A 26904-nucleotide genomic window follows, 5' to 3' on the forward strand; every position below is an offset into this window, starting at 1 on the left:
CTTCCACCCTCCCGCACTATTGGAGGCCATTTTTGACTCTCATGAGCCCCCACTTTGCCTGCCCACCCTCATCCAGCACCTGTCATAGTTCCTCATTGTATTATCGATGTTTGTATAGATGTCTCACTTCCCCATCTAGGCTGTGAGCTCTTTGAGAACTGGAACTTGATTTGATTTGATCCACCTAGAACTGTCCCCCCCTGCACAGATGGCATGTATTCAGTATTTTTGAACGGCTCAATGGATGTCTGAGTCTCATCTTAGGGTCTTTTCTGCAGGAGATTTTCAGTGTCTTCTGAATGGAAAAATGGATGGATAGAGGCATGGATGGATGGACAAATTAGAGAATAAGACTGAATCTGTACAGAGGCTGGTTAGCATCTCACAGGGAAAATAAGTCTGTTCCCCCAACGTGGCTCTGCTAATCAGCTAACACGTAAACAAACGTCTGCTCCTGGAACAGAGGAGACCAGTGGGAATGGGGTGATGCAGGGCAACCTCTCACCATTCTGCAAACTGAGGCCAGGCCCTGCTATGGCAGTAGTGTTCCCCGTACAAGACTGAGCGCTCAGGTGCCAGGGGCAGGTTTTCTGGGGGCGGGGCATAGGGTGTGGCTCTTCCCGTCTGAGCATTTCTGTGGTCCAGACTGAGTGTGGGGAACGGCAAGCCAGGCCAGTGGGGCCTCTAGGGCTTCCTGCCAGCAAGACTGCCATGACAAGGCTCTGCCCTCCACTTTAAATGTCCTCCAGGCTGAGGCAGGAGAGTTTCCCAAGCCCCCAGAGACTACGAGAGGTCAGTAGGTCCAGGCAACAGGGGCAGAGGGACAGCCCCAGAGAAAGTGCTCCCCATCTGTCCCCTCATCTGTGGGGAGAAGGCTCAAACACCATTTCCTCTTTCTCAGGAGATGGGAGAAGTGTCAACACGGAATTCCCATGCCTCCCAGATCTCTCCGGGGTGGAGCCTTGAAGAAGGGAGGGCAGAGACACAGGGAAAGGAAGGGCAGGAAAGTGGCACATGTGTGTGTCCAAAGGTGGGGTGAGGGGACCAACAGACAGCCCTCTCCATCTAAAATAAAGACAGAAACCTCCCCTCACTCTTCTGTCCTTCCCATTCCTCTTCAGTTGAAATAAAGGCATAGAGCTGAGAAATGGTCCTCTGTTGGGCTTGGCAGCTGAATTAGAGGAGGCTGGACCTCTGTGCCTTGGTTTCCCTTTGGCCTTCATTTCATGAGAAAGAGAAATGTGTGGATGCAGAAGGAAGCCCAGGAATTGGGGACCATCTTCCCTCCAGAGTGGCAGGGTTGTTCCACCGGGCAGCCTGGGTAGTCAGTGGGCCTGGAGAAGCACCAGGCCAATGGGACGCTACCTGTGGATGCTGGCTATGGGTGGCCCCGGTCCTCTGCCAGAGATGCCCGAGTTAACCCAACTCCTCTCCATCAGCCTCCCATGGAATCATGCTCCAAGGCCGAGCAGATACCAAAGGATAAATGTGCTATATTAACATGAATACTAATGACAAATGCACTGCAGTAGTAAGCACATAGTAGATACATAGAATATTTTCTATATAGTCTGAACATAGATACAAAATAACTTATACTTGTTTTCGTTTTTCCATCACAGTAGGAGCATAGCGTACAAAGTGATTGGTTCAGTGGCCACAAAGCAAGCCCAGGGAGAGACTGTAAGGGCGGCTGTAGGGCATCAGGAATGGTGGGGATTTGCCAGACACTGCAGAGTCGTGGGTCCTGCAGAGACCACGGCCTCAGACCTCTTGAACTGGCCTTCTCGACAGTCAGCAGGAGGTCCCACTTGAGAAGAGTTGGAGGCTGCATTTGAGCCAGGATGATTCAGGCTGCGGGGTGGGAGGCGGAGCAGAGTCAGAGGCAAACAGCACCCAACAGGCCAGCTCACATTCCTGCTGCTGCTGTTGGGCTTCTGTGAGGTTGGGAACATGGGGCGAATCTCCAGAAGGCACGGTTTGCTTCTGTGCTGTGACAGATGGCCAGACTGATGGCCCACCAAGCGCTGGCTGGCCCCTCTCCCTTGCCAGCCTTCTCTGGGAGCCCGCGCGGGGACTGCGTGCTCAGCTAACTCCTCACATTTTGTCATTAGCCGGAAACACAGGGATCCTGTCCATCATCACAGCAGAGGCCAGTCTGTGGCCCTAGCTCCATCACATGTGAGCTGTGTGACCTGGGAGGGTCACCTGAACTCTCCTGAGTCTCAGGCTCAAATGGGAGGGGCTAACACAGACTTCCTTGGAGCATGATTAAGGACAACTTGGAATAAGGTATATGAAGCGCCTGATGCAGCTCCTGGCACTCAGAAGGGGTGGATAAATGTGTCAAGTACAAGCATCCACACAGAGGCCAGGTGGGAAAAACAGGAATCTCACAAAATCTGTGGAATAAAACCACCACTGACTGGCTACGAGAGCAACGGATGACAGGACAATTTCTTTGCTTTCTTTCCTGCCAAGTTTTTCCTTTCTCTCTCTGGTTCTGGGATTCTTTGAAAGGAAATGCAAGCAAGTTTAAAGCCAGGTCTGCTGAGGCAGTCAGAGCCTCAGCATGGGAAAGAAGAGGGCTCACGGCTGTGGCTACGTCTCTTCAAGTCTGCGGCCTGGTTCCCTGAGGACACTTCCCCCTTCACTCCCCTCCCTGCGGAAGCCCCCTCCCCTCCCATCTCTTGGCCCCAGAGCAGATTTCATGTTAGCAAGTCAAAGAGGTGGGGATAAAGCATAGAAAAAAGTGGATTGTCTATTAAGTGAAAAGCCTTTTCCATCTGCTCTGGGTCCGGGGAATCTGGAGGTGGGTGGGCCATCTGTGGCCGAGTGAAAGGCCTCCACAGGAGAAGGTGGGTCTCCGGGCAGTGGGACCAGGGAGGGAAAGAGGGATGGAGACTGAAGCATGACTCCTGGGACTCGAGGTGCTTCTGTGTTTCAGCCACAGATACTTGGAGATGTATCCTGGAAACCTGGGGATCCTTGTTCCCTCTTATCTGCAGTGCCAGTCTCAACATCTGTGTGTGTGTGTGTGTGTGTGTGTGTGTGATCGCCTCTCCCATCTCCTCTAACACCTGCCTGCTCTGGACCTCCCCCCCTTCCATCACTCGGTGGCCTTCCTTTTGGAGGGGGGTAGAAGGTGGGCGGGCAGCTCGTTGGGCAGCTCGTGCCCCTCCAGCTTGACCTTGATGAGGTGGTTGGCCAGTGCGAACTCCTCATCATCCAGCATGCCATCCTTGTCGATGTCGGCCAGCTTCCAGATCTTGCCCAGCACGCTATTGGGCAGCTTGGAGCGCACCATCTCCTTCTTGGCGTTGGCGCCCGTGATCTTGCCATCCACCGGTGACAGGGTGTAGAAGATCTCATCGTACATGGGCTTGTCCCTGGCTACCACCCACTCGGCATCATCAATGCCCTCCCCGGCCCCCTCCCCATAGCCATGCCCGAAGGGGCCATGGAGGGTGCCCTCGAATGCTCCACCCTTCACTATCTGGGCAGGCCGCTGGGTCTCCTCCTGGCGCACCAGCACCATGAGCTGGGCAATGTCATGAGCCAGCATGTCATCCACCACCTCCAGCAGCTTGCTTTTCAGGGGCTGGAATTTGCTAAAGTCCTGGGCTTGTAGCTGGTCCTGGGAAGAGAGAGAGAAAAAAGGTGAGGACAGAAGACAGTGGGCCCAGAAAAGATATGAGAGAAAGAGACAAAAGATATATTGACTCTTGGTGGATTTTTCAGAAGAGAGGCTATTGCAAGGGTTGGAGAAGAAAGATTTAACAACTGGTTTGATCTATTTGGGGCTTTCCTGATAGCTCAATTGGTAAAGAATCTGCCTGCAATGCAGGAGACCCCAGTTTGATTCCTGGGTTGGGAGGATCCACTGGAGAAGGGATAGGCTACCCACTCCAGTATTCCTGGGCTTCCCTGGTGGCTCAGTTGGTAAAGAATCTGCCTGCAATTGAAGACCTGGTTCGATCCCTGGGTTGGGAAGATCCCCTGAAGAAGGGAAAGGCTACCCACTCCAGTATTCTGGCCTGGAGAATTCCATGGACTGTATAGTCCATGGGGTTGCAAAGAGTCGGACACGACTGAGCGACTTTCACTTTCACTTCATTTTGATCTGTTTGGATTCCTTTAGTGTTCTAGGCAGCAAATACAGTCAGGCCTCCATATCTGAGGGCTCTGCTTTTGTGGATACTACATCATTTTATATTATAATGAACTTGAGCATCCATGGATTTTGGTATCTGTGGAGGGTCCTGGAACCAATCCCATGTGCATACCAAGGGGCAACAGTCATTAAATTTCTCAGTTCCTTTTGGCTATTGATTGAACAGTGAGTGGCTCTTGAATGCACCACCCCTCTGAGACTGAGTCATGTGGGTCTCTACTTCAATAAGGGTTACACTTGAAAACACACTCCACTACATGAGCTCATTCTCTTCTCTTCCTCATGACCTTCTGAGAGTGGGAAATCACATTCTATCACCATTTAGGAAGGAAAAAGGGAGGTACAGGCAATGAGAAATAAATCACAGTAGAAGCCAAAGGTCATTCTCAAGCCAGTGGTTCTTAATCAGGATGCTTGAGGGACTATCTGGAGAGATTTTTCAATGATCAGCTTCTCCCTGAGGGTTCTGTCTCAGGAGGCAGGAGCAGGTAGGCAGGTTTTATAAAAGCTCCCCTTCTTGCCTTCCCATGACCACCACACTACATGGTAAAAGAAATGTGTTCTGCTTTGCATGTCTTTGCCATTTTTAAAGGTCCCAGGTCTCAAATATCCCCAGATTCTCCTTGGCCGCTATAATGACAAGATGAGAGCTTCCGGCTCCCACCCTGGCTCTGGCCACAGCAATCTCGGGACACTGGGAGGAGGCCAGTTTACAGGGGACAGTCTCAGGACAAGCACACTACAGAAAAATTTAGAAAACACCCATGGCTATATTTCAAGACCAAGTGTGAGCCTGGGCATTCTCACCTCCATTCCAGGGTGGGGCTGGGAGTGATGTGGAGGGTGGAGCAGACAAGCCCTTTCTCCTGCCCTTGGGCACAACCTCCCTGGCCCCTGCCCCTCCCAGCCTGTCCATGTCGAGGTGTGTTTTGTGGGCTCCCAACTAGGGGTCCCAGTGTCTTCCACAATGAGTACTCCCATCAGCCCACACATATGTCCCCACAGTACAGTTATTTATGTACTGAACCAGCATCCCTAACAGAACCTGACATCAGGTGGGCAAACAAGCGAGAAGGTGAAACCATCTGTGTTGCAAAAGAATTCCTCACATTAAAAAGTCATATGATCCCTTTCAAATGTCATCTTCCCCAAAGTTTGCTTACAGATCATTAAATTCTTAACAGAAAGAGAAAGTGAAAGTTGAAGCCCAAATTATGTGAAAACAATTCTGAAACAAGTGACTGGCTCGATGTGGACAGTTACAGGAACGAATGGATACACGAACAAATGCATACTCTGGACGTCTATGTTTTTCTTTCTTTTTCTTTTACTAGATAGGAAAGTAAAAATGCATACATTTGGGACTACACTGATGTTCTGAAACCCTCTAAGCAACAAGGGCAAAAACAATATTACTGCTACATCTGCTATTTTTCCTAATCCTCTAATTCTTGAAAACTTTTCCTTTTTAAATAATTACAGAATCATGGAAAGTTGCAAAAATTGTGCAGAGGTAGGTTCCTTGTGGTCATCTCCCTGCCTCCTCTACTGGTGAAATCTCACCTAACTTGCTATTGCATTTAAACAGCATAGTCTGTGCCAGGCCATGCTAACTGCCTTACAAACATTAATCTGATTTCTGCTCACAATATCCATATAAGGTGGTGCTTTTGTAGCCTCAACATGTAGACAAGAGACAGAAGGTCAGAGAGGATCCAGTTAGCAGGGTGTGGTAGGTTTTTGCTTAGACCTTGGACAGCTCCTGGGGTTTTTATTTGCAGCCTATGTGCTGCTACTGCTAAGTCGCTTCAGTCGTGTCTGACTCTGTGCAACCCCATAGACGGCAGCCCACCAGGCTCCCCCGTCTCTGGGATTCTCCAGGCAAGAACACTGGACTGGGTTGCCATTTCCTTCTCCAACGCATGAGCCTATGTAAACATTACTAAAACCACAGGCAGGTTAATTACATTTGTAAACCTCAGTTTGCTCACCTGTGAAAGGGGGATGAAATGCCTCCCCGAGAGGGTTGTTTTGGGGGACATAAGAAACTATGTGTGACCGACCCTGGCCCAAGAGAGGTGCCCATGGTGCACTCCAAAGATGACAAACTCCTGTGCAGACTTCTGCTTCTCGGTGGCGTATGTTCAAATCACTGCCAAGGCAGATCTCAGCAGTAAGCTTAGGCGATGAAGGGCCAAGAGACTGTTTGTCAGGTGACTCGTCCTGTCTCACATGATGTGGTGGGGATCCCAAACAGGTGGTGACCAGGACAGGGGAAGGTTATAAGCTGGAGGTATCAGAGCCCCCTCTAACACCGCTACCCACTGGGAGCATCAGGGCTCCATGTTTCTCCCAGGGCCCAGGTCTGGCACCTGTTGGGCCAGTGTCAGCCCAGCAGGAAGGGCAGACCCAGGGCTACCTGCCTGCCTGTTGATTCTGGGCTGAGTTTCTCCAGGACATCCAAGGGTGGTCTACTCCAAGCTTGAGCTGCTCAGCCAGCTCATCCCTTTCCTGGAGCCCCCATACACTGGTTACCTGCATCCTCTTCAGGTTGGGGAAGTCCCCAGGTGAGATCTGGTGCTCCCGCTCAATCTGGCCATAAATCTCAGCCAGATTGTTCACCAGCTCCTTCTTCTTGTTGTCCTTTCCGAACATGGAGGGCATCTCCTTCTTCAGAGAGCTGATGATGTAGGCGTGAACCTGAATAACAGGGGCAGGGAGAAGCCTTCAGATCAAGACCTCTAGTTCTTTCCTTTACCATCAAGATCAAGTTCTTTCCTTCCCTCCAGGGCACCTCTCACCCCATCTTTTCCCACAAATCCCTCCTCCTGCTCCTACTTCTGAAATAAGTTGTCTCCATCCTCTTTCTCTTCCATTGCTTACAGCGCTGAGCTGTTTCACTAGATCTTGGGGAAAGGGGAGCTTGTGAGGAGGTTGAGGTCAAGGCAGTAACAGGGATGGTAATTCTGGTGATGATGTTGATGAGGAAGACGGTAACAACAGCTGACACGAACAGAGCACTTGTGAGGATGCCGGGCACTGTGATCAGGGCTTTCCCATCTTTATTCTATGTTGTCTTCTAACCCTTTCATTTCACAGATGTGGAAGCAGGCACAGAGCAGCTAAGGGCCTTGCTGAGATTGGGATCACACTGTAAACTATGGAGTTGACTCCGACCTGGCCATCTGACACCAGGGCATGTCATCCTAACCACCACACTACCCTGCCCCACCCCCTCCGAGTGCGCATGGCTGATGCTCACAGGCAGTGACTACCGGACATCCTCACACGGGCAGACAGTAGCTCAGGGCTGCAGGCAGTGGCCCTCTCCCCTTGCAGCTGACCGCATCCCCAAACCACCGGCCCCGCCCATGCTGGCCCTCTCCTGGAGGCAGCCTCACCTTGGCCAGCCTGGCTCTCTTGATGAGATCATTCAGCTTGCGCAGGGCAGCGTTTCGGGGCAGGCTCTGGATGTCTCTGAACAGGTCCTGCTCCTCGGCCTCAAAGAGCTTCCGGTTGTCTGGGATGAGAAGCGGGTGGGACCAGAAGGAGCCGATGTAGACCCGGATCACCTCGGGCGTATTGACGATCTTCCCCAGGGACCACATGAGGGCCCCGTACACCCGCATCAGCTGCTGCGTCTCGATCTGGTCGGCCTTGTTCAGCACCACTCGCATCTTGTCCTCGTGGTTCTTGAGGGCTTTGATGACTTCCGAGAACTCATCGGAGATGTCCAGCTTGTGGGCGTCAAAGAGCAGGATGATGCGGTCCACCCGCTCGGCGAACCACTCGAGGATGGCAGCGAAGTCGTACCCTGTGGCAGAGCAGAGTCAGGGGGAGGGGCCTTTGGGGTGAAGGGTAGGGATTTGGGGTGGGGCAGCGGTGCAGTGGAAATAACATGGTCTCAGGAGTCAGATCTGGGTTCAACTCTGGCTCCTCCATCTTTTCACTATTTGGCCTTGAGCCAGTTACCGACTGTCTCTGAGTCAGTTTCTCCATCTATAAATGGGCATACGAAAAGTATCTAGTTAATAGATTTTTAAGGACCAGAGATGCTCAGCTCACCTAGCAGCTAGAGAGGAAGCAGCTTCACCTCTCAGTCTCCTCTTCCATATAAAGGGCAATAGATGGGAATGTGAGGCTTAAGGAGGTAAAGTGCCTTGCTCGAGGGCACACAGCCCAGGAGCAGCAGCGCAGGGATAAGGATGGAAGTGTTGGGCCTTCTGTCGCTCCCCACTGCCACACCGCTGGCAGGGCAGTAGGAGCCCTTCCTTAGGTTCTGGGTGGGCTCAAAGACCCTGGCTTCCAACACCACAGGGTTTTATAGGCAGAGACCTTGGGGTCCCACAGCTCTCTGGCACCATTGAGTGGGAGACTGAGCCAAAAGGAAAAAGCCAGAAGTTCCCGCCCTGTCTCACAGAGGAAGATTAGAGACCAGGGAGGGTCATCCGGCAACTGCCTTGCCATCGAGAGAGAGGCAAGCAGCCCTGCTTGTCTGTAACAAGGTCCTCAGCGTGAGTACAGCAGAATCCCCTGGAGAGACTGTTAGAGCCTCAGACTTTGATTCAGTTCACATCACGACCTCAATTCACCCCCACACCACCCTCTGAGGCAGGCACAGTCCCACTTTCCAGAGGAGAGACTCAGAGATGAGAGGAGAGTCAATTGCTGGTGTGTGTGTATGTGTGTGTGTGTTGGGGAGAGGGTGTTCAGGACTAGACCTGGCTACAGGGCCCTGGGCATCCTACACAGTCCTGCGGGCAGTGGTCCTGCACCTGCGAGCCCCCTGCCTCCTGCTCCCCTCCTTGTGCCCAGGCCGGACTCACAGCTCCACCGAGTCCCAAGGTCCCTGCCCGCCTGCTCCAGGGGGGCCTGCAGCCTGCACCCACTCCCTCCCCCGTCCCTTCCAAGGGCTGGCTCTGGCTATATTTAATCTTCCTCAGCACAGCCAGGTGGAGGGCGGCTCTCACCTCAACTCCAGAAGGCAGTCCCTCAGAGCCATAGGCAGGAAAGTAGGCAGAGGGCTCAGAAAATCAAGGCAAACTGACTCCGGGCCCCAGTGCCCCAACAACCTGGAAAACAGGTCGCGACCTTGGTGCTGCGGTGCCTGGAACCAGCAAGCTTGCCCTCTGCCGTGGCTGGGGAGGGCAGTGGGGCTCAGTGGCCTCTGCCCTTCTGCTGAGGCCTGCTCCCAAATCTAGCTGGACAAGGTTTTGGCTGTGGTGGTGCCGGCTATGGGGAGGGCGGCTGCGAAGAGCAGACTGCCCCTTCCCTATGTCCCTCCCTCCTGTGTGGTAGATTTCAGCCCTCACTGCTCAGCACACCTCATGTGGCCGCTGGTGGTAACTGCTCACCATCAGCTGGGCAGTCAGAGCAGCTAGTCCTGGACACTTGACACGGCTCAAAGCAAGCCGCTGAGACTGCCCAGGGCTTAGGACCAGAACGCAGGTCTTCTGGCTCTAAGCCCAGCTCTCCAGCCACCCCTCCACGGGCTAGGGAGATCGAAGGGGCCAGCTAAGCTACAGAGAAGAGGCTCTCGGCCTCTGAGCCCTCGCCAGTCCACAATGATGGTAGCCTTGTACAAGGAGGCTCCGCTGCAAAGACCTGGAGGGAGTGGGGCAAATCCCAGAAGCCTGACTGGACCCCGCGTGGGGAGGGGCAAGAGAGGGACGACACCGGGTCAGTGCTGCCAGAACAGGGCCGTGCCTATCCCTACGGCTGGGTCAGGTGCCCCTCAGGCAGGCGCCGGCCTCTCGGCTGACCCAGGGAACCATCAGGATGCATTGTCCCCCCGCTGCATGGGGAGCTGGCGGGGCAGGGCCTGCGCATCCTCCTCTGCTTCCCCGCTCTCAGCATGGTCCCCTGCACACAGTAGGTGCTCTATCAGCATGTGCTGCTCAGAACTGAAATGTGAGACCTGGTCTGCCTTTTACATCCCAGGGACAGTGAATAAGCCATCCCTGGGCCTCAGTTTCCTGGTCTCTAAATTGGAACCTGAAGGAAAGCTACACGGCTCAAAATAGCCTGGAGTTGAAACTCCCCTCCAGATCCTCCCCACCATTCTATACAGAAAAAAGAACTTTCTCCCCCGAAGAAAGGAATGGATATTAAGATTGATTATGTTCAGTTCCCAGCTAATCCCAGTCTCCGGCCGGTCTCAGGAATTCCTTGCGCCAGTTGCTGAAAGCTAACTAATCAAAAATAATCACGAGGAAAAACAGACCCCCTCAAAACGATGTATCTCTGCATCTATGTTTTCTATATATACCTACTCTCTTCTTGACTTAGCGCAGCAGCTCACTAATCTGACTGCTGCCCCTTTTCGCCTCATTAAAGGTGATCTGTTCCTATCAAGTGCCGGTCTCCTTCTTTTTCTGAACTTTGCCTTCTCTAGTTCCTATACCTTACAGAACCCACCACACCCTGCCAGAGGCTGGTTGTGAGGATCCAATCAACAACGAGGATGCAGGTGAGACTGCCTGTGACCCTGGCTGCTCCTATGGCTCTGCCCCTCTATGAGGCTTCTTTCAAGCCCGAGTTTCCATGACTTGGGTGTGCTCTGAAGGGGTCATCTGAGGAGCACTGGTCTGGACACGCCCACCTCTAGTTTCTGCTCAGCTATCAACTTGCTGTGTGTCTTGGGGCAAGAAGCCTTCCTTCTCTGGTCCTTGGTCTCTTTGCTTGTTAATCCCAGGGAAGGAAGGCTGGGGGCTGCTGTCTTAGATGTCCTGGCTGCCCATATGAAGGCTGCTCCTGCCTGAGGGCAGGCAGATGGCTTCTGGGAACCCTTTCTAGGATTTCAGAAGCACCGAGGCCTCCTCTTCATCCTTCCACTTTTGCAAATTCTGCTTGCTCTGGCAGGGCTGGCTATCAAATTACCAGTGGGGGGATGCTGAGAAAGCTTCCTCCCCTGGTGTGGCTGCGAGGAAATGAGAGTCAAGCAATGACTCTGCCAGCTGTCTCTGAAGCTCAGCCTCCCTGCTCCTGGCTATAGAGTCTCGCGGGCTCCAGGCTGGGTATCTAATTGGTTTTGTAGACTGAGATTATGCAGATCCAGGAAAGCACGGAGTAGACCTATTCAGGAAAGGGGAATGGGTTGCTCTCCCATTTAGTTTCTGTGTGGATTTAGGCAAGTCTGAACCTCAGTTTTTCAGCTGTAAAATGGGGATAAAAATGACTGACTGGTGAGGGATCAATGGTAGAACCATGGTTACAAGAGAGCCATGGGGAGGGCCCAGACTCAGTCTGGAGGCTCTGTCGGGACATCTGGGGTGGTGAGCCCCCTTTCCCTCGCTGGTCCTGGGAACGGCTCAGAGCCCCACAACAGAGCTCTCAAGTCCCTGCAGTAACCCAAAGGCTTATGAAATGTGGACTAGTGGGTGGTGGGAGATTCAAGCCCTGGAAGACTGGTGGTGAAGCTGGCCGTCCTGGAATTCCAGGTAGCAAGTCTGCCTCCTCTGGGAGAACAGGTGAGCAGGCCCCTGGAGCAGAACCTGGGCAGCCTACAGGCCTGCCCCCCACCCCAGGCAGGCTCCAGGGCACTGGAAGGAAGAAAGCATTTCTAAGTAATTCCAGGCAGGAGGAAATCAATGAGACAAACAACAATAAGTGCAGCAACTCCTTAGTCATCAACCAGCTTCCTTCACAGCCCGAGAGGCAGTGCAAGGGTGCTGACAAGGCAGCACATTTCTTGGTATTTTCAGCCACACAGTCTCATCTGACTCTCATAATTCTCCATGTGCCAGAAGGTAAACAGGCAGACACATCTAACAGGGAAGGGAGAGGGAACAGAGAGGTGAAGGGGCTCGCCCCAGCTCACACAGCCAGGTGGTGGTAAACTTGGGGCTAGGACCCAGATCCTGACTCCCCTCTGTGTTCCCTTTTCGGCTCAGAGCCCCGCAAGGCTGGAGCTCTGGGTGCTGAGCTTATTTGAGGTGGGTACATAAAAGGTCCTGTTCCAGAATCTGTCAAGATTTAAAGACATCTTAGAGAAAGAGAAATTAGAAGGTATCAGCTTGCAAAGTGTGGGACCAGTTAAGATGACAGAGGCCACACTACATGCCTCCCAGAAGTCACCTTGAAAAGCGGCCCAACAGCCTTGTCCCAGGCCTCCCAGGCGGCCACAAGGTGTCCGTGCACCCTTTTGAAGGGACTCGGGACTCTGCTACTCCGCCCTGGCATGTGACAACCCTACATGTGTATGTATAGCATGTGGTCTGGGGGCCTGGAGGCCCCTAAGTGAGGGCGCCAGGAACAGGCCAGGGACGGGAGACTGAGGATCGGCCCTGACCCTCCGGTGTCTCCAGGGGAAAGCTGCAGAGGAGAGAGTGCCCCCTGGTCTGCAGATGACAGTGTGCCCCCATTCCTCTTCTCTGAGCTCCTCGTGGGCAGGCAGGCCATGCTAATGTGCTGAAAAGCTACTGGACAGGGAAGCAGGAGACCAGAGTTCCCATCCCGGCTGTGTGACCTGGGCAAGTGTTTTCCTGCTCTAGCCCTGCTGAGCTCACCTGCACAGGGCGGGGTCCGCTGGAGTGATGTGTGCAGTGCACCGTGGGGTTGCTTTTCTAAGGTGGGGCCTGTGGGGGTTTCTAGCTGGGAGGCGGACAGGAAATGTGGTTCCCAAGTGTGAGGACACTCAGGCTTCCGGAGCCTTCCTCTTCCGCTGCATCCTTGCTTCTTCCCAGTAATGAGTCCCGGGCTGGACACATCCTGTCACTTCCAGCAACTGCCTCCCTGCCCCTCTCCCGCCCACCCCAAAGCATCTGCATCCAGAGACAAGTGTGGGCCGGGACTTCCCAGGTTCAGGTTCCCGGATGTCCCTGTTTCCACTCTCCCACAAGACACACAAGACACCCCCAGATCTGGGCAGAGGGGCCACATCCTGACCAAGGACCACACTTGGCCCAGCTCTAGCCTGGCGCCTGAGTGCTCCACCTGTGAAGTCTGAGGCCTGGGAGGGGCCTCTGGGAGAAGTGGCACACCAGGCCTTGGCCCAGAAGAAGCTCAGTGTAAATGTGATAATGATGCCTTGTTTCCCTGGTGAGACACAGCCTTGACCCTGGCATGAGGCTCAGTGAGTGGAACATGGCTGGATTTCAGGCTTGACTCACCGCCTCGGTCTGGTGTGTGCCTGCTGGGCTATCCAAGGACTATCCTGGCCCTGGGCTGCAGGAATGCAAGAAGCACCAAATCTGTGCTGTGGCCAAACCCAGAGTTCTGAGAGCCTAGGCTAAAGGCCACAGGAAGAGTGTTTGGTTCCATGCACATAGCCTGTGTGCGTGCATGGGGGGATGTGTGGAGGGAGGCGTGATGTATATAGATAGAGGGTTATATGTATATAGGTAAACACTGAATTACCGAATTCTATGGCTGATTGTGAAGGATGGGGGGTGGTCTTCATACTAGAAACTTTCCTTATCTAGGGTGTCCCTGATATCTGAGGGTATCCAATCCCCATCCTCTATTTTCCTGGTCTCTGTGGAGTGCTGAGGTCAGCCCTGCTGCCCCAGGCTAATAATGCAGGACTGGCAGCTCAGCTCTCAGCTCTTGTTTTTATCCCAGGCTACTTTGCCAGCAGCTGCATTTATAGTCTAGGCTCAGGAGGGCAGAGATCAAACAGCTCTGCAGAGACACACACTGGGCTATCACTTCTCCCAGAAGTGGGGCGAGACCTGGTGGCAGTTGGCATGGGGTGGGAAGGAGATAGGAAGGGCAGGCAGGAAAACTGAGCCCCCAGTTTACTGTAGAGAAGCCACTGAGGTCCAAAGATAAAGTCAGGAGAAAGAGGAATAGGAAAAGAACAGAATGGAACAGAAGCTGAGGAAGGCAGGCATCTCTAGAAGCAGGGTTGCCATGTACAGTTGCACAGGGAGTGCACTGCACAACTGCAAGGAAGGCCATTGTATTGATAGATTGCCTTGGCGCTGTTTAATAGGGAGGCCCTGGGTGTCATAAAAACAAAAGAAGGGAGCTCACTGTGATCCAGTTCCAGAGCTGATGTCCAAGTTTGCATTACTGTCTGTGGACAACACGAGGTCAAGTGATTACCCTTTGTTACTCACAGGGACATTAAGACGCAGGGGAAAATGTGACCTACTGAGACCCACAGGTTCTAAAACCCAGTGCTCTAAACTCCCAGTCCAGTGCCCTTGGAAACCCAAAGGCTGGAATCTTCTCTGGACCCGCGGTCAGGCTGTACTTGTAGGAACGTAGCCACCCAATGCTTGGGGAGTTCAAGGGGAGAACTTTGTCTTCCCTCTTCCATGAGGAAACACAGGCTGTCTGTGTAAATCCCCTTTAGGCCTAAACTCAGGAGGACCTAGAGAAAGACTTAAGGGGTGATGGTAGGGACTGGTCAGGAGGAAGGGAATAATTAGGGAAACAAATAGAAGCATACAGCTGTCCAAGCTGCCCCCTGCACCCCACTATGGGGCCCTGAACAGAGTGCTTCCAAAGGGCAGGTAGACCAGAGGGAGGGGGTGAGATGCCCCTCCCCACCCAGGCCATTGGTTCTATGCCCGCCTCACCCCTGCACCACCATACATGCACCTCACCCCAGGCATGTGTGGGAGGAAGGTGGGTCATCACCAAAGGTCGCCCAGAGAACTCTTGCCTGTGCAAAGTCTTCCCTTCCCAGAAGCTGCCGTCTGAGTGCTAGTTTGGCTCCTGCCCAGCTCCCAGCTCCAGGACTGGGGTGGGCATGGCTTCATCAGCTTTTCTTACCAGAAATACAGCATCAGCACAGAAAGGGTAGGGGGCTGCCTGGGGCACACAGCCTGGTGTGGCTGGAGAGGCTGGGGGAGCATAGTCATGAGCTGTAGCTTTAAGACTTTTGCAGTATCCATCTAGTATTTTAGAGCTAGGAAAAACCCAGTGATGCTGGTGGTGGTGATGACTGGTAAGAACTCATTTTTACTGGGCACTTGCTACGTGCCAGACAGGAGATTTTTCACTTGTGTTATTTCTTTTAATCCTCAAACAACCCTAGAAGGTAGATAGACTTATGTCCCCTACTGTACAGGTGAGGCGGCTGAAGGAAAGAAACCCTCCAGGTCACTCTGCCAGGTGTTGCAGGCTCAGAACGCTGGTGGTCTGGTTCCCAAGTTCAGGCTCCTGACCTCCCAGGCCAGGGACCTTCCTCAATGAGCAGTCACCCACATCTGCCGGAATGAGCATTTTCAAGGATCCAGCTCCCTGCTCTCACACACCAAAGCACACTGTCATCCTCACGCTGTTGGCTGAAGTCCTCTACCAGCACTTGCCTCCCCTGCAGAGCTGCCAGCTCCTGGGGCAGGGACAGCAGGACCTTCAGAACAAGCCAGGGTCTGGCCCAGGAAGAAACCCAATGAGGTGAGTAAGGCAGACGCTGATATGTCCATTTCACAGATGAGAAGCCTGAGGCCAGCTGCTCCTGAGTGACAATGGACCTAAACTCTGGTGCTAGCCCCTGCCTAGGACCACCCCACATAGCACACGAGGCAGCACTGACTCATTAGGAGGCAGCAAGGCCCCAGGAACCTCTATCCTGGTATAGAAGCCGGAGAACATTCTGGAAAGAACACAGCACAGAGCCAGGGCCAAGCCTACCAGGGCCCTCACTTACCTCTGCTGATCCTCTGCTTTTCTCCAGACAGGATGCCTGGTGTGTCGATGACGCTGATGCTCTCCAGCACGGGGTTGGGCAGCTGGGCACACACAAACCTGCACGGGTGGGAAGAGACGCGTGGTGAGCCGCCATTCTGCCCTTGCCTCTCAGGCACCCTCCTTTTGGCCCCATACCAACCTCTCCTGCCCTGGGCAGAGGTTCCAATGCAGACTCCCAGCCCAAGTTAGACCAACCCCCATAATGGACCCAGGATCTGTACTTGGAGGAAGCCCTCGGGGGCATCCTAAGGCAGCTGTGGGACTATGTCTGTGAGCTCCTGCTGGCAGGGCCACCAGGATGTCCAGCGCTCAATCCCTGCCTCCCTAGGAGCACAGTCTGGTAGAATAGTGGAGGTGTGCACAAGGATATGGGTACCATGGGACCAGCACCCCCACGAGGTCAAGTGAAGGACTCAGGAGATCCAAGGTGGAAGGAAGGCTTCCGGGAGGAGGAGACACTACAACTGGAGTTGAAGAATAGGCCACACCACGCAGGAATGCTTATGTGGGCTTTTAAGAGCCTGTCCAAATACCAAACATTGCTATTAGGATAGCGTGCATGCACGCTAAGTCGCTTCAGTCATGTCCGACTCTGGGTGGCCCTATGGACTGTAGTCGGCTAGGTTCCTCTCTCCATGGGATTTTCCAGGCAAGAATACTGGGGTAGGTTGCCATTTCCTTCTCAAGCCTTAATCAAGGAAACATTTCCAGTGTTACATACCAAAGTCTCCAAATACAAACTGGTAAACCTCAGCTGGATCCTTCTTACTTCAAGCCTTCTCTCTTAAATGCCATTTTTGGTGGAAGCCAACAAGGTGTCTGACCATCACAGTTCATGGTCCCACTGTCTTGGGAACAGACAGGGAAGGGAGCCTCTGCTCTCCAGTGAGGTGGCTGCAGAAATGCAGGTCAGGTGAGGAGGCCAGGGATGCATGGGAAAGAGAGTCCAGGAAGCCGCACAGGAGAGACAGAACCTGAAGTAAGACCTCAAAAGGTGACCAGCTTTGCTGGGAGGACAGGGGTGCAGGCAGGAAGCCAGGGTGTGTGTGTGTATGTGTGTGTGTATGTGTGTAGCTAGGTGAAGATACAGAAACGCACAGAGTGGAGATGGCCATGTAAAGATGGAGTCAGAGACTGGAATTATTCTGATACAAACAAAATGCCTGGAGTAACCAGAAGCTGGAAGAAGCAAGGAAAGATTTCCTCTATGGGCTTCAAAGGGGGCATGACCCTGCCAACACCTTGATTTTGAACTTCTAGCCTCCAGAACTATGAGTCAATATTTACTTTCAAGCCACCTAGTTCATGGTAATTTGTTCTGGCAGTCCTAGGAAACTAACAGAAGCAGGTGGAGATGCCACACGGAAATGAGAGGGGGGAGGGGAGCATGTGTGTGTGTGTGTGTGTGTGCGTGTGTGTGTGCGTGTGTGTGTGTGTGTGTGTGTGTAGGCACCAGGCCAGGGGACACTCTCACTGAGATGAGAACCAGAAGGCTGGAGCAGCTAGACACGTGGCCAGACAGGGAGGTAGGGGCCAGATTATGAGGGCCTTGAAAGCCACATTAAGAAATGCAGATTTTATACTGAGGGTGATAAAAATCCATTGGAACGTTCTAAGCAAAAGAGTGATACAATCTGATATGGTGGTTGTCAGCTTCTCCAGATCAGTCTGGTAAATACTTACGAAGCACATGCTGCGTTTCTGGCACTGTGCTCGATAGTCCATGGCGCAGCCCCTGTCCTATTAAAGCCCATGGTTTCCTCTATGCCTTGGGCCCAGCCAGATTCTTGTCCATAGGTTCTAAGGCACACCCCAGCATTCCTCAATAAATTCCACATTTTGCTGAAACCAGTTTGAGCAGGGTTGCTGTCACTTGGTGACCAGGAGGACATGTACATGGGGCTGGTGTTTGGGGCCAGGGCTCTGGTTGAGCATCACCCAGGCCAGGTGCATGGAGTGAGAAGGGCAGGAAGCCGAGGGGAACGCCAGGTCACAGGGGCCAGAGCAAGAGGGGGCCGGGGAAGACTGGAGAGGGTCTGCCAGGGAGACAGGAGGAGGCCAAGGAGCTGAGAGGGGATGGTGGTTGAGAGATGGGGTGGGGTGGGGACCGAAAGTGCTCACGGCTTATCACAGAAAGGTCACGGACAATGTTCACATGGGCAGCTGTGACAGGGAAGCCGTGTTCCACAGGGTCGGGGGCAGGAAGGAGTGAGGAGGTGAAGCTTGGCTGTGGAAGGAAAGCGAGGGGGTAAGAGCTAGTAGGGCCTGCTGCAGGGTTCTCAAGAAGATAGTTCCCTGCAAGGGAGGGTGGAGCTGTCAGGAAGAGGAGTAACCGACAGAGCCGTCCCTGGGAAGATGGCTGGCTGTAGGGGGTTCTTGGTGGGGGGTGGGGAAGCGGCAGACCCGAGGGTAAAAGAGGATGTAGCTCTCTGGGCTGCATGGCGGGGGAGGACCGACGCAAACAGGCTCCACTTATGGACAGATTGGAACCAAACCAACTGCAGGGAACCCGGGGATACATGATTCCATCTTCTCTAGAATGGGAAGCAAGGTCATCCACTGCAAGAGGAGGCTGAGGAAAAGGCTTGGGACACCCCTCAGAGAAGGGGAAGGGAGATGTCAGGGGGGAATAGGGTCCCTGGGCAGTACAAGGACAGGAAGCAGGCACCCGGGGTGCCGCCATCCTGTACATGGCTGCAGTGAAGCCGGTGGTACATGGAAGGGCCTCCCCGACTCCCTGCCCTGCCACGCTCCTTGTTTTTCCTCCCAGGGGACGTGCCTGGCTGGTCAGTGAACAGTTCATGTATACATCTGTCACTCAGCTGTGGCGGCTGTAGCAGAGAAGTCACAGTGTTCCCGCATTAAGCCACATTCTTGAATCCTCTCTGCTTATACATATACACACACACATATATATATACACATTTTTTTTTTCAGTTTTCTCTTCCTGAAATGTCGTTTTTTTAACCCTTTGCATGTGACTTCATTCATGATTGAATATCTGTGTCAAATGCCAACTTTCTCACAAAGTCCTCTTGCCTTGGAGGAGGACGTTTACTCTCATCCTATTTTACAGATGGGAAAAGTGAGACGCAGACCAGTTATGTAATCTATCTAAGAGCATGGTGCTGTTGGATGGGCTCTTAACCCAAAGCCCATAGTCTTTACTTTTACTCTAAATGCCTTCAATTATAGAAAGTAGCTTAAATTTTTTTTAATGCAATATGCATGCAAAATTGTGGTGTGGACCTACATTATAAGCCTGATCAGGGGATCAGCGCACACTCTAGGTAAGCAGAGTAATGGGAAGGCCTGGGTCAGCTTGCGGAGCAGCCGCTAGAGCTTCTTCCACTCAAACTGACCCAGTGACCCTGGTGTTTACGGGCTGACTTGTCTCAGGGGAGGGGACTTGTCCAAGGTCACATAGTGGGTTTAGTAGGAGAGACAGTGATCAAAGCCAGGGCTTCTACCTTAAGTCCAGGGTCCCTGCCACCAAGTAAAAACAATGTCCAAAACAGGAGAAACCTTCCTCTGCCTCCTTCTAGCTGGCTGAAGAGCCCTTCCATAGGATAGGCAAAAGCTGGGATCTACAGAGGGCAGCCCTCTCTGCTTTTCCTGGAGGGACGTGTGGATTAGAGATGGGATTTAACTAGTTGGATCCTTCCCCCAACTTGATCAGGAGAAATCAGGCCAGTGTTAGCAGCTTCCATATCCCTAATCAATGGTGGTTTCATTCCCACTAAGAAAGGGACAATCAAGAGAGATTCCAGGTCTGGAAAAGATACAGGGTCTCCCAAGACCCTGCCCTGCCCTTTCATACTCCAAGGAGAAAAGAGAGCACCCAGGATGCGTGCGTTCCCTCTGTACCCACCTGTTCAAGAAGGCATTGCCAAAGGCGTTCAGTTTCCTGAAAGGTTTCTTAGGATCCACCACCAGGGCATTCCCGGGGATGATGCCCTCCATCTCGCCTTGCATCACCGCAATGAAGGAATCAGTGGTCGGCTCGGGCCCAATCCTCATGCCCGGGAAATCCTGTTCCAGGAGATACCTGGTGGAAGGGAGCACAGTCATAATGGACGGATGCTGTGGGCAGATCAACACCGCCTGCCCACAACAAGGCAGATGCTGGGGTGAGTCACGGTGGAGGGGCAATCAGGGAAATTTCATGGAAGGGAGAGATTTTCACGGATGCAGAATCCAAAGACCTTTGGGAGGAAGTGGGATTTCAGTTGAACTTAAAATATCAAATCTGTCCTTGGTCCTTTTCTTTTCACCTCCATGATGTGGAGGGGTGGGTGGGACAAGCAAGGTTTGGGCTCAGAAATAAAGCATGGCTTGAAACTGATTCCTACACAGAATACTGTGGACTTTACAGCTAATGGGAGTCTGCCAAAGTACCTGTACACAGATGTGGTTAGAATTAGACCACCCCGAGGCTCTGCTGGCTGGCCATAGGTGGTTATTGATCTGTTTAGCCAGTCATTTAATGTAAAGAGAGCTCATACATGATAGAAAGCGTGTGAGGGGTTCACTAGGAAGAGGATCCCCATCCCACCCTAGACTTTCAGTCCCACCCTCTAGCACAGCCCCCAGGCTGTGGCCCCAGGGCATATGTGTTTTTCTTTGCTCTCCTCCAGGCCTGAGCATAGAGAGCCTGAGGCCACCGCCCCTCTCCACAGCCCCCTTTGGAGCCCACGGTGAGCCAGAGAATGAAGAGAACAAACTGGAAGGAAAACTGGACTCTTTGGCAGGAGCTCAGAACAGCTTCGGAGAAGGCAATGGCACCCCACTCCAGTACTCCTGGCCTGGAAAATCCCATGGGTGGAGGAGCCTGGTAGGCTGCAGTCCATGGGGTCGCTAAGAGTCGGACACGACTGAGCAACTTCACTTTCACTTTTCACTTTCATGCATTGGAGAAGGAAATGGCAACCCACTCCAGTGTTCTTGCCTGGAGAATCCCAGGGATGGGTGAGCCTGGTGGGCTGCCGTCTCTGGGGTCGCACAGAGTCGGACACGACTGAAGCGACTTAGCAGCAGCAGCAGCAGAACAACTTTGAGCCCAAATTAAGGCTGGACTGCAGGCTGAAGAGTCCAGTGCTGCCCTGGGCTGGGACTGGCCAGAGGAGAGTCCCAGGGGCCACGACGGACAAGAAGCTAAGGGGTGGGTTGCCCAACAAACAGAGACCCTTGGGTGAGCCCTCAGCGTGTGCCAAGACCCTCCCCCTAAACCTTAAGGGGCCATGTTCATGCCCGGAGGGAAAGGTCAAGGAGCCCTTAGGAGAAGAGATGGCAAATCAGAGACTGCTGGCCAGGAAGGGAGCCTGGGAACTCCTGGGCCAGTGGGCCTCAGCCACTGCACGTGGAGCCCGTGGAGCTCCAGCTAACAGTGCTGGGTCCAGCCCAGGGGTTCTGACCCGCTGGTCCAGGATGGGGCCCCGACCACTGGTCTTTTTCAGGAACTCCCTGGTTGATTCAAATTGCAGCCGGGGTTGACAACCTGCTCTGGACACTGTCAGTATGCCGATAGCTCCACTGATATCACCCTCATCGCTTCAGGAACGTAGCTCCTTCTGGCAGCCCCAGCAGGTGCAGCTGGGGTCTCTGTATCTGAGCCCTCCACATCTGAGAACACAACCAACTGTTGAATGTGGGCCCTATGGATCCGGAGGGTCTGCTGTGCTGTGCCATTTTATACTTGCAGGGGCTTGAGCATCTGCAAGGCAGGTGGGGTCCTGGAAACAGCGCTCCGTGGACACCAAGGAACGAGGGACAGCTGTATGGAGGAGCCCAAGGCTTTGAAGGGTTATGGGGCTTCCTCCACGTTAAAGAGCTAATAATGGAGCAGGAACCCAAACCCTTATCAGTCTAACACCAAATCCTTCGCTCTTCAACTGTCTCTACCCTAAGGAAATGCTCTTTGTCACCACCACCCGCCCCCAGCCCCGTGCCCACCCTCTGCGCAGCAGGCGGCAGCCAGGGAAACTGGCCGGGGTTTCTTCCAGCTCATGGGCATCTCATTGTGTTCTGAGCTGTTAGGTTACTCTGTGCTTCCAGAGCAGTTCAGTTGCCACAGGGCTCGCTCCCCAAGGAGTTAGCAGGTGAGCTGCCATGGAGGATATGCTGCTGGGGGCCACCCACCTATACTGGCAGTTTTAGGTTGGTGAAGCCCCCTCATCTCCCTCCAACATCTGGGTGTGAAGACAGGATTCCCTCCCATCAGAGGCCCATTCTGAAAGCTGGGTTGTGATGAGAATGTATCACCCCAGCGGCCCATGGGCAGGGCTTCCTCTTTCTCAAGCACACCTCCTTCAGAGCCTCAGGGGAGAGGCAGGGAGCCTCAGGGCCTGGGGCCAGCAGACCTGGTTTCTCTAACCTTCAGAAGGTTCTCGACCTCTGCGAACCTCGGCACTTTCCTCTATAAAATGGGAGGTCATTGTCCTGATTTATTAAGCACTTGTGCCAGACAGTGTTCCAGACTGTCCATGAATTATCTCGTTTCATCTCACGTTTCCTCTGATGTGAGCACTATAACCCTTACCATCAAATGGGCCTCATAGGTAAATCCATCTCACTGGGTGTTCTGAGGGTTAAATTAGTTATAGACCATAAGCGCATAAACCAGTACCTAGCACCTAGATCACCATCCCAAAGATCAAAGTATTTGTTGCAGGATCAGACGGTAAACAATCTGTCTGCAATGCAGGAGAACCCAGGTTTGATTCCTGGGTCAGGAAGATCCCCTGGAGAAGGGAATGGGAACCCACTCCAGTATTCTTGTCTAGAGAATCCCATGGACAGAGGAGCCTGGTAAGCTCCATGGTGAGGAACAAAGGGTGCTGCTCCCCAGCAAAGCCAGGGCCACTTCCTGGGATGTTTCCAGAGCCTCAAGCGGCCCAGCAAGAGCCCTTCGGCTAAAACCACATGACCCTGGATTTGCTGACCACACATGGGTCTGGAGAAACACAGAGTTCAGTGAGTCCCAAAGCAAATCCAGGGACGCAGTCAAGCCAAGCAGAGAACCCGGGGCTGGGTAAATTCTCAGGGACATCTGGGTATGACCTGCAGCCCCGAGGGCCCCCTTAACAAAGCCAGCACTGTGTCCAGAAAGGAAAATCTATTGAGGGCTCTCGTGGCTGCTTTCTCTGTGGGGAGAGATACAGATCGCCTCTGTTGTCAGGCAAAGACATTCCCACGGCAGGGTAAAAAAAGAAAAGTTAATTCAGGCCCGGGTGGCAGCAGCAGAGATGGGGAAGCATGAGAACAAGGAGGGGCTGGCGGGCAGAGCACCCACTGTGAGCCAGGTGCTCTTCTGTGCCCCTTCCCTGAATTATTCCACTCAGTCGGTCCTAGAAGTGCTGCAGGATGGCTGAGTTATTTCAGTTTTGCAGGTGAGCAAATGGAGATGGAGACTGCCCCCATTCAGGGCCAAATACAAATATTTAGAGGCCCAAAGAGCAGAGAAGGTTTGGGTGTCTCCCCGACCTGCCATCCAATGTAAAAGAAATAAAATGGATATAAGGAAGACAAATGCAATTCAGGTTTTTCCCATGAGGACTATTTTTCCTAAGTTTCCTATTGTTTCCTAACATCATCTCCCTCATTTTCCAGTGTCCTTCTTGGCTGGCAATCTAAGCATGTGGCTTGTGTTACTGGCACCTGAGCACTCAGGGTGAGGCGTAGCCAAGAATCAAGCTAGTCTGCTTCTGGGGCCCCTGCCTCTGCCACGGTGGGGCCAACCCTCCCTGCTGTTGGGACAGCACCCAGGGCGGGGCACAGAGGGACCGGGGCCACCAGCAACGCTGCCCGAGGCCGTGGCTGGGCTGGACCCGATGCCTCAACTCAGTTAGGGAATGCGCCTTGATGGGTGGCTGCTTCCCTGCAGATGTGACCTTGGACAAGTCCCTCCAGAGCCCACTGCCTCAGTTTCCCCAGTTTTTATAAAGTGGGGCTAATCCTGGGTTTCTTACTAGCTCAGGGGGGCAGAGTGAAGGTTTTGCAAAGACACACATGAGTTTTGGAACAGCAATGGCTACACCAGATATGGGCTCACATTGGCACAGATAATAATTAGAGAAAACACATGTCTGTAAGTACCCAGTGCATTTCTACCTGGACGGACTCCAAACCCAGGGTCCTCGCACCTCCGTGAAGATCCACATAGCTCTTAATTTGCATATCTTGAGGTGGACACTAAAGGCACACAGCACTTTCTGCCTTGTGTTACGGGTACTTGTGTTAGGTTAGTTAGTGTTAGTTGCTCAGTTGTGTCCAACTCTTTTTGACCCCATGGACTGTAGTCCACCAGGCTCCTCTTTCTATGGAATTCTCCAGGCAAGAATATCGGAGTGGATTGCCATTCTCTTCCCCAGGGGATCTTCCTGACCCAGGGATCAAACCCAGGTCTCCTGCATTACAGGCAGATTCTTTATTGTCTGAGCCATCAGGGAACCCTATTTGCATTATACATCTGTATCTTTGGTCTCTCTAAACGTTGTGTACTTCAGCTTTAAAATGGGGTCAAGACAATACTACTTGTCCGGTTGGCCTCACAGGGTTTCGGGGAGACTGTAAATCACTCCAAAGACACAAAGCGAGGTAAGAGATGGGTGACTCAATGGCCGAGTTGAGGTCTGAGTCAGCTCTTTGCTTTATGGAGTGGTCACCACTGTCCCTGGCGTACAGAAACGTCTACCAGGGGACAAAGTGACCCAAGCGCAAAGGAGACCAGTAGCCAGACCAGTAGCCAGACCTCCTACTAGCCTTGCCTTGCCTAACCACCCCTGACACAGGCTGGCCTAAATAACCCTATGAGGTATCTGACATTATTTGCATAGTGATAAGGACACTGAGGTTCAGAAAGCTTAGATCCTTCTTAACAAGGTCTCCTGGCTGGAATGGGTGGAGCCTGGGTTCTGCTGAGCTTCCCAGGTTCTTCCTGTGGCTACATTCTCCTGTCAGTGGGAGTGGGATGAGCCTTTCCCCAGAGGTCCTTCTCCCAGTCCCGTTTCTCCTGATGACCTCTACACCTGACTCTCAGTTCAGTCCCATTCAGTCACTCAGTCATGTCCGACTCTTTGTAACCCCATGGACTGCAGCATGCCAGGCTTCCCTGTCCATCACCAACTCCTGGAGCTGACTCGAACTCACGTCCATCGAGTTGGTGATGCCATCCAACCATCTCATCCTCTGTCGTCCCCTTCTCCCGCCTTCAATCTTTCCCAGTATCAGGGTCTTTTCCAATGAGTCTGTTCTTCACATCAGGTGGCCAAAGTATTGGAGCTTCAGCTTCAGCATCAGTCCTTCCAATGAATATTCAGGACTGATTTCCTTTAGGATGGACTGGTTTGACCTCCTTGCAGTCCAATGGACTCTCAAGAGTCTTCTCCAACACCATAGTTCAAAAGCATCAGTTCTTCAGTGCTCAGCTTTCTTTATAGTCCAACTCTAGCATCCATACATGACTACTGGAAAAAACATAGCTTTGACTAGATGGATCTTTGTTGGCAAAGTGATGTCTCTGCTTTTTAATATGCTGTCTAGGTTGGTCATAGCTTTTCTTCCAAGGAGCAAGCATCTGTTAATTTCATGCCTGCAGTCACCACCTGCAGTGATTTTGGAGCCCAAGAAAAAAAAGCCTGTCACTATTTCCATTGTTTCCCTATCTATTTGTCATTAAGTGACAGGACCGGATGCCATGATCTTCATTTTTTGAATGTTGAGTTTTAAGCCAACTTTTTCACTCTCCTCTATGACTTTCATCAAGAGGCTCTTTAGTTCCTCTTCACTTTCTGCCATAAGGGTGGTGTCATCTGCATATCTGAGGTTATTGATATTTCTCCTGGCAATCTTGGTTCCAGCTTGTGCCTGACTCTCAAGACAGATCTTAAGCCAGACATCAGGAGGTAGACCAATGCTCTGTCCTCTTTCCCTTGAGTAACACTCAGGCCTTTGTAAGAGGCAGGCAGATGTCCACCTAGTCACACTTATGGACTAGCAGATCAGATCCCTGACAGGAAAAGGATGTCCATGGACCTCGGAGGGGTGACAGGAGCAAGGAGCTGCCAGGGCTGTGGCTAGCAGGAGCCTGGCAGAGGACAGTGGGTCTACTGGAATGGAAAGGGGCCCCTTTACTAGCCCTTCAGCTTATTAGAGAATCATCCTTTCTTGGGGTGATGCTGCTCTGAGCCCTGGGCAGCAGAGATGCCAGAGAGGTGACAAGACAGGGTACAACCACAGGTAAATGCTGAGTCACCTTTACAGGAGGATGCAAAGAGCCCCCTGAAAAAGGGAGAGCGAAAGGACCAGCTGAGTAGCCACCCAGCCCCCTCCCCACCATGTGCCCGTTCATACTGTAGAGGCTCAGTCATGCTACAGAAGGGCTGGGAGATGCTCAAGACCAGCTGAGCTCTCCCTAAGGAGACACAGCCCACTCAGCTCCAGCAGCCCCAAGCCCCACACCCAAAGCCCCAGGCCCTCTACTACAGCATGGCCACAGGCCAGCGAGGCCCTCTTTGAGGCCTTGGGATCCCGGGCCTTATAGCCCCTGGGGCAGCCAGCCATTCATCTCTGTGACCAGGGGGCCAAACGGTGCAAAGGAGGAGGGACTTGAGATTGCAGGCCACAGTGAGGAAGAATGAAGAGAGAAAAACAGCAGAGGCGGGAGGAGAGGCTGTCAGGCCAGAAGGACACAGAGCTACTGTACTAGGAAGAGGCAGCCTATGTTGGAGGAAGCAGCCACCCGGCCAATTTATTGTTTATTTTATTACCCTGGGTTGCTGGGCCTTAGGCCAGTGAAGTTGTTTCAGGCAGAGATCATAGCACATTAATTAGTTATTAGAAGAATGTCCTTTTCTGCATGTTCTTCCTGAGACAAGAAATAGACCCTGAGGCAAGGAAATGTAACTGAAAGGAGATGGACGCTAGGAGACGGAAGGCTAAGGGCCAGGGGATGAAGAGGCAAGTCTTTATTTCCAAGGGAAGGGTCCCTCTCAGGTTCAGGCTGGAATACAAGATGTGAATGGCCGTACTCAAGGCAAGAAGCGGGGAGGGGAGAGGCTGCAGCTGTGAAGGAGGCTGGATTCTGCACC

General features: G+C 52.8%; 1 protein-coding gene across 1 annotated transcript in view; it reads right to left on the reverse strand.

The window, feature by feature from the left end:
• Positions 1–1473: 1473 nt before the first annotated feature.
• The window catches only part of EHD3 (EH domain containing 3), a 29614-nt gene continuing 4183 nt past the window's right edge, over positions 1474–26904 (reverse strand). Inside the window, exons 2-6 of the mRNA XM_006079616.4 lie at positions 19689–19865; positions 15777–15874; positions 7576–7988; positions 6710–6874; positions 1474–3637 (exon numbers count right to left, since the gene is read on the reverse strand). Coding sequence (XP_006079678.2) covers positions 3110–3637; positions 6710–6874; positions 7576–7988; positions 15777–15874; positions 19689–19865 — 1381 coding nt within the window. The 3' untranslated portion in view covers positions 1474–3109. The remainder of the gene's footprint in view (positions 3638–6709; positions 6875–7575; positions 7989–15776; positions 15875–19688; positions 19866–26904) is intronic.

Source organism: Bubalus bubalis, chromosome 12 (genome assembly GCF_019923935.1).
Source record: "Bubalus bubalis isolate 160015118507 breed Murrah chromosome 12, NDDB_SH_1, whole genome shotgun sequence".
NCBI classification, from domain to species: Eukaryota; Metazoa; Chordata; class Mammalia; order Artiodactyla; family Bovidae; genus Bubalus; species Bubalus bubalis.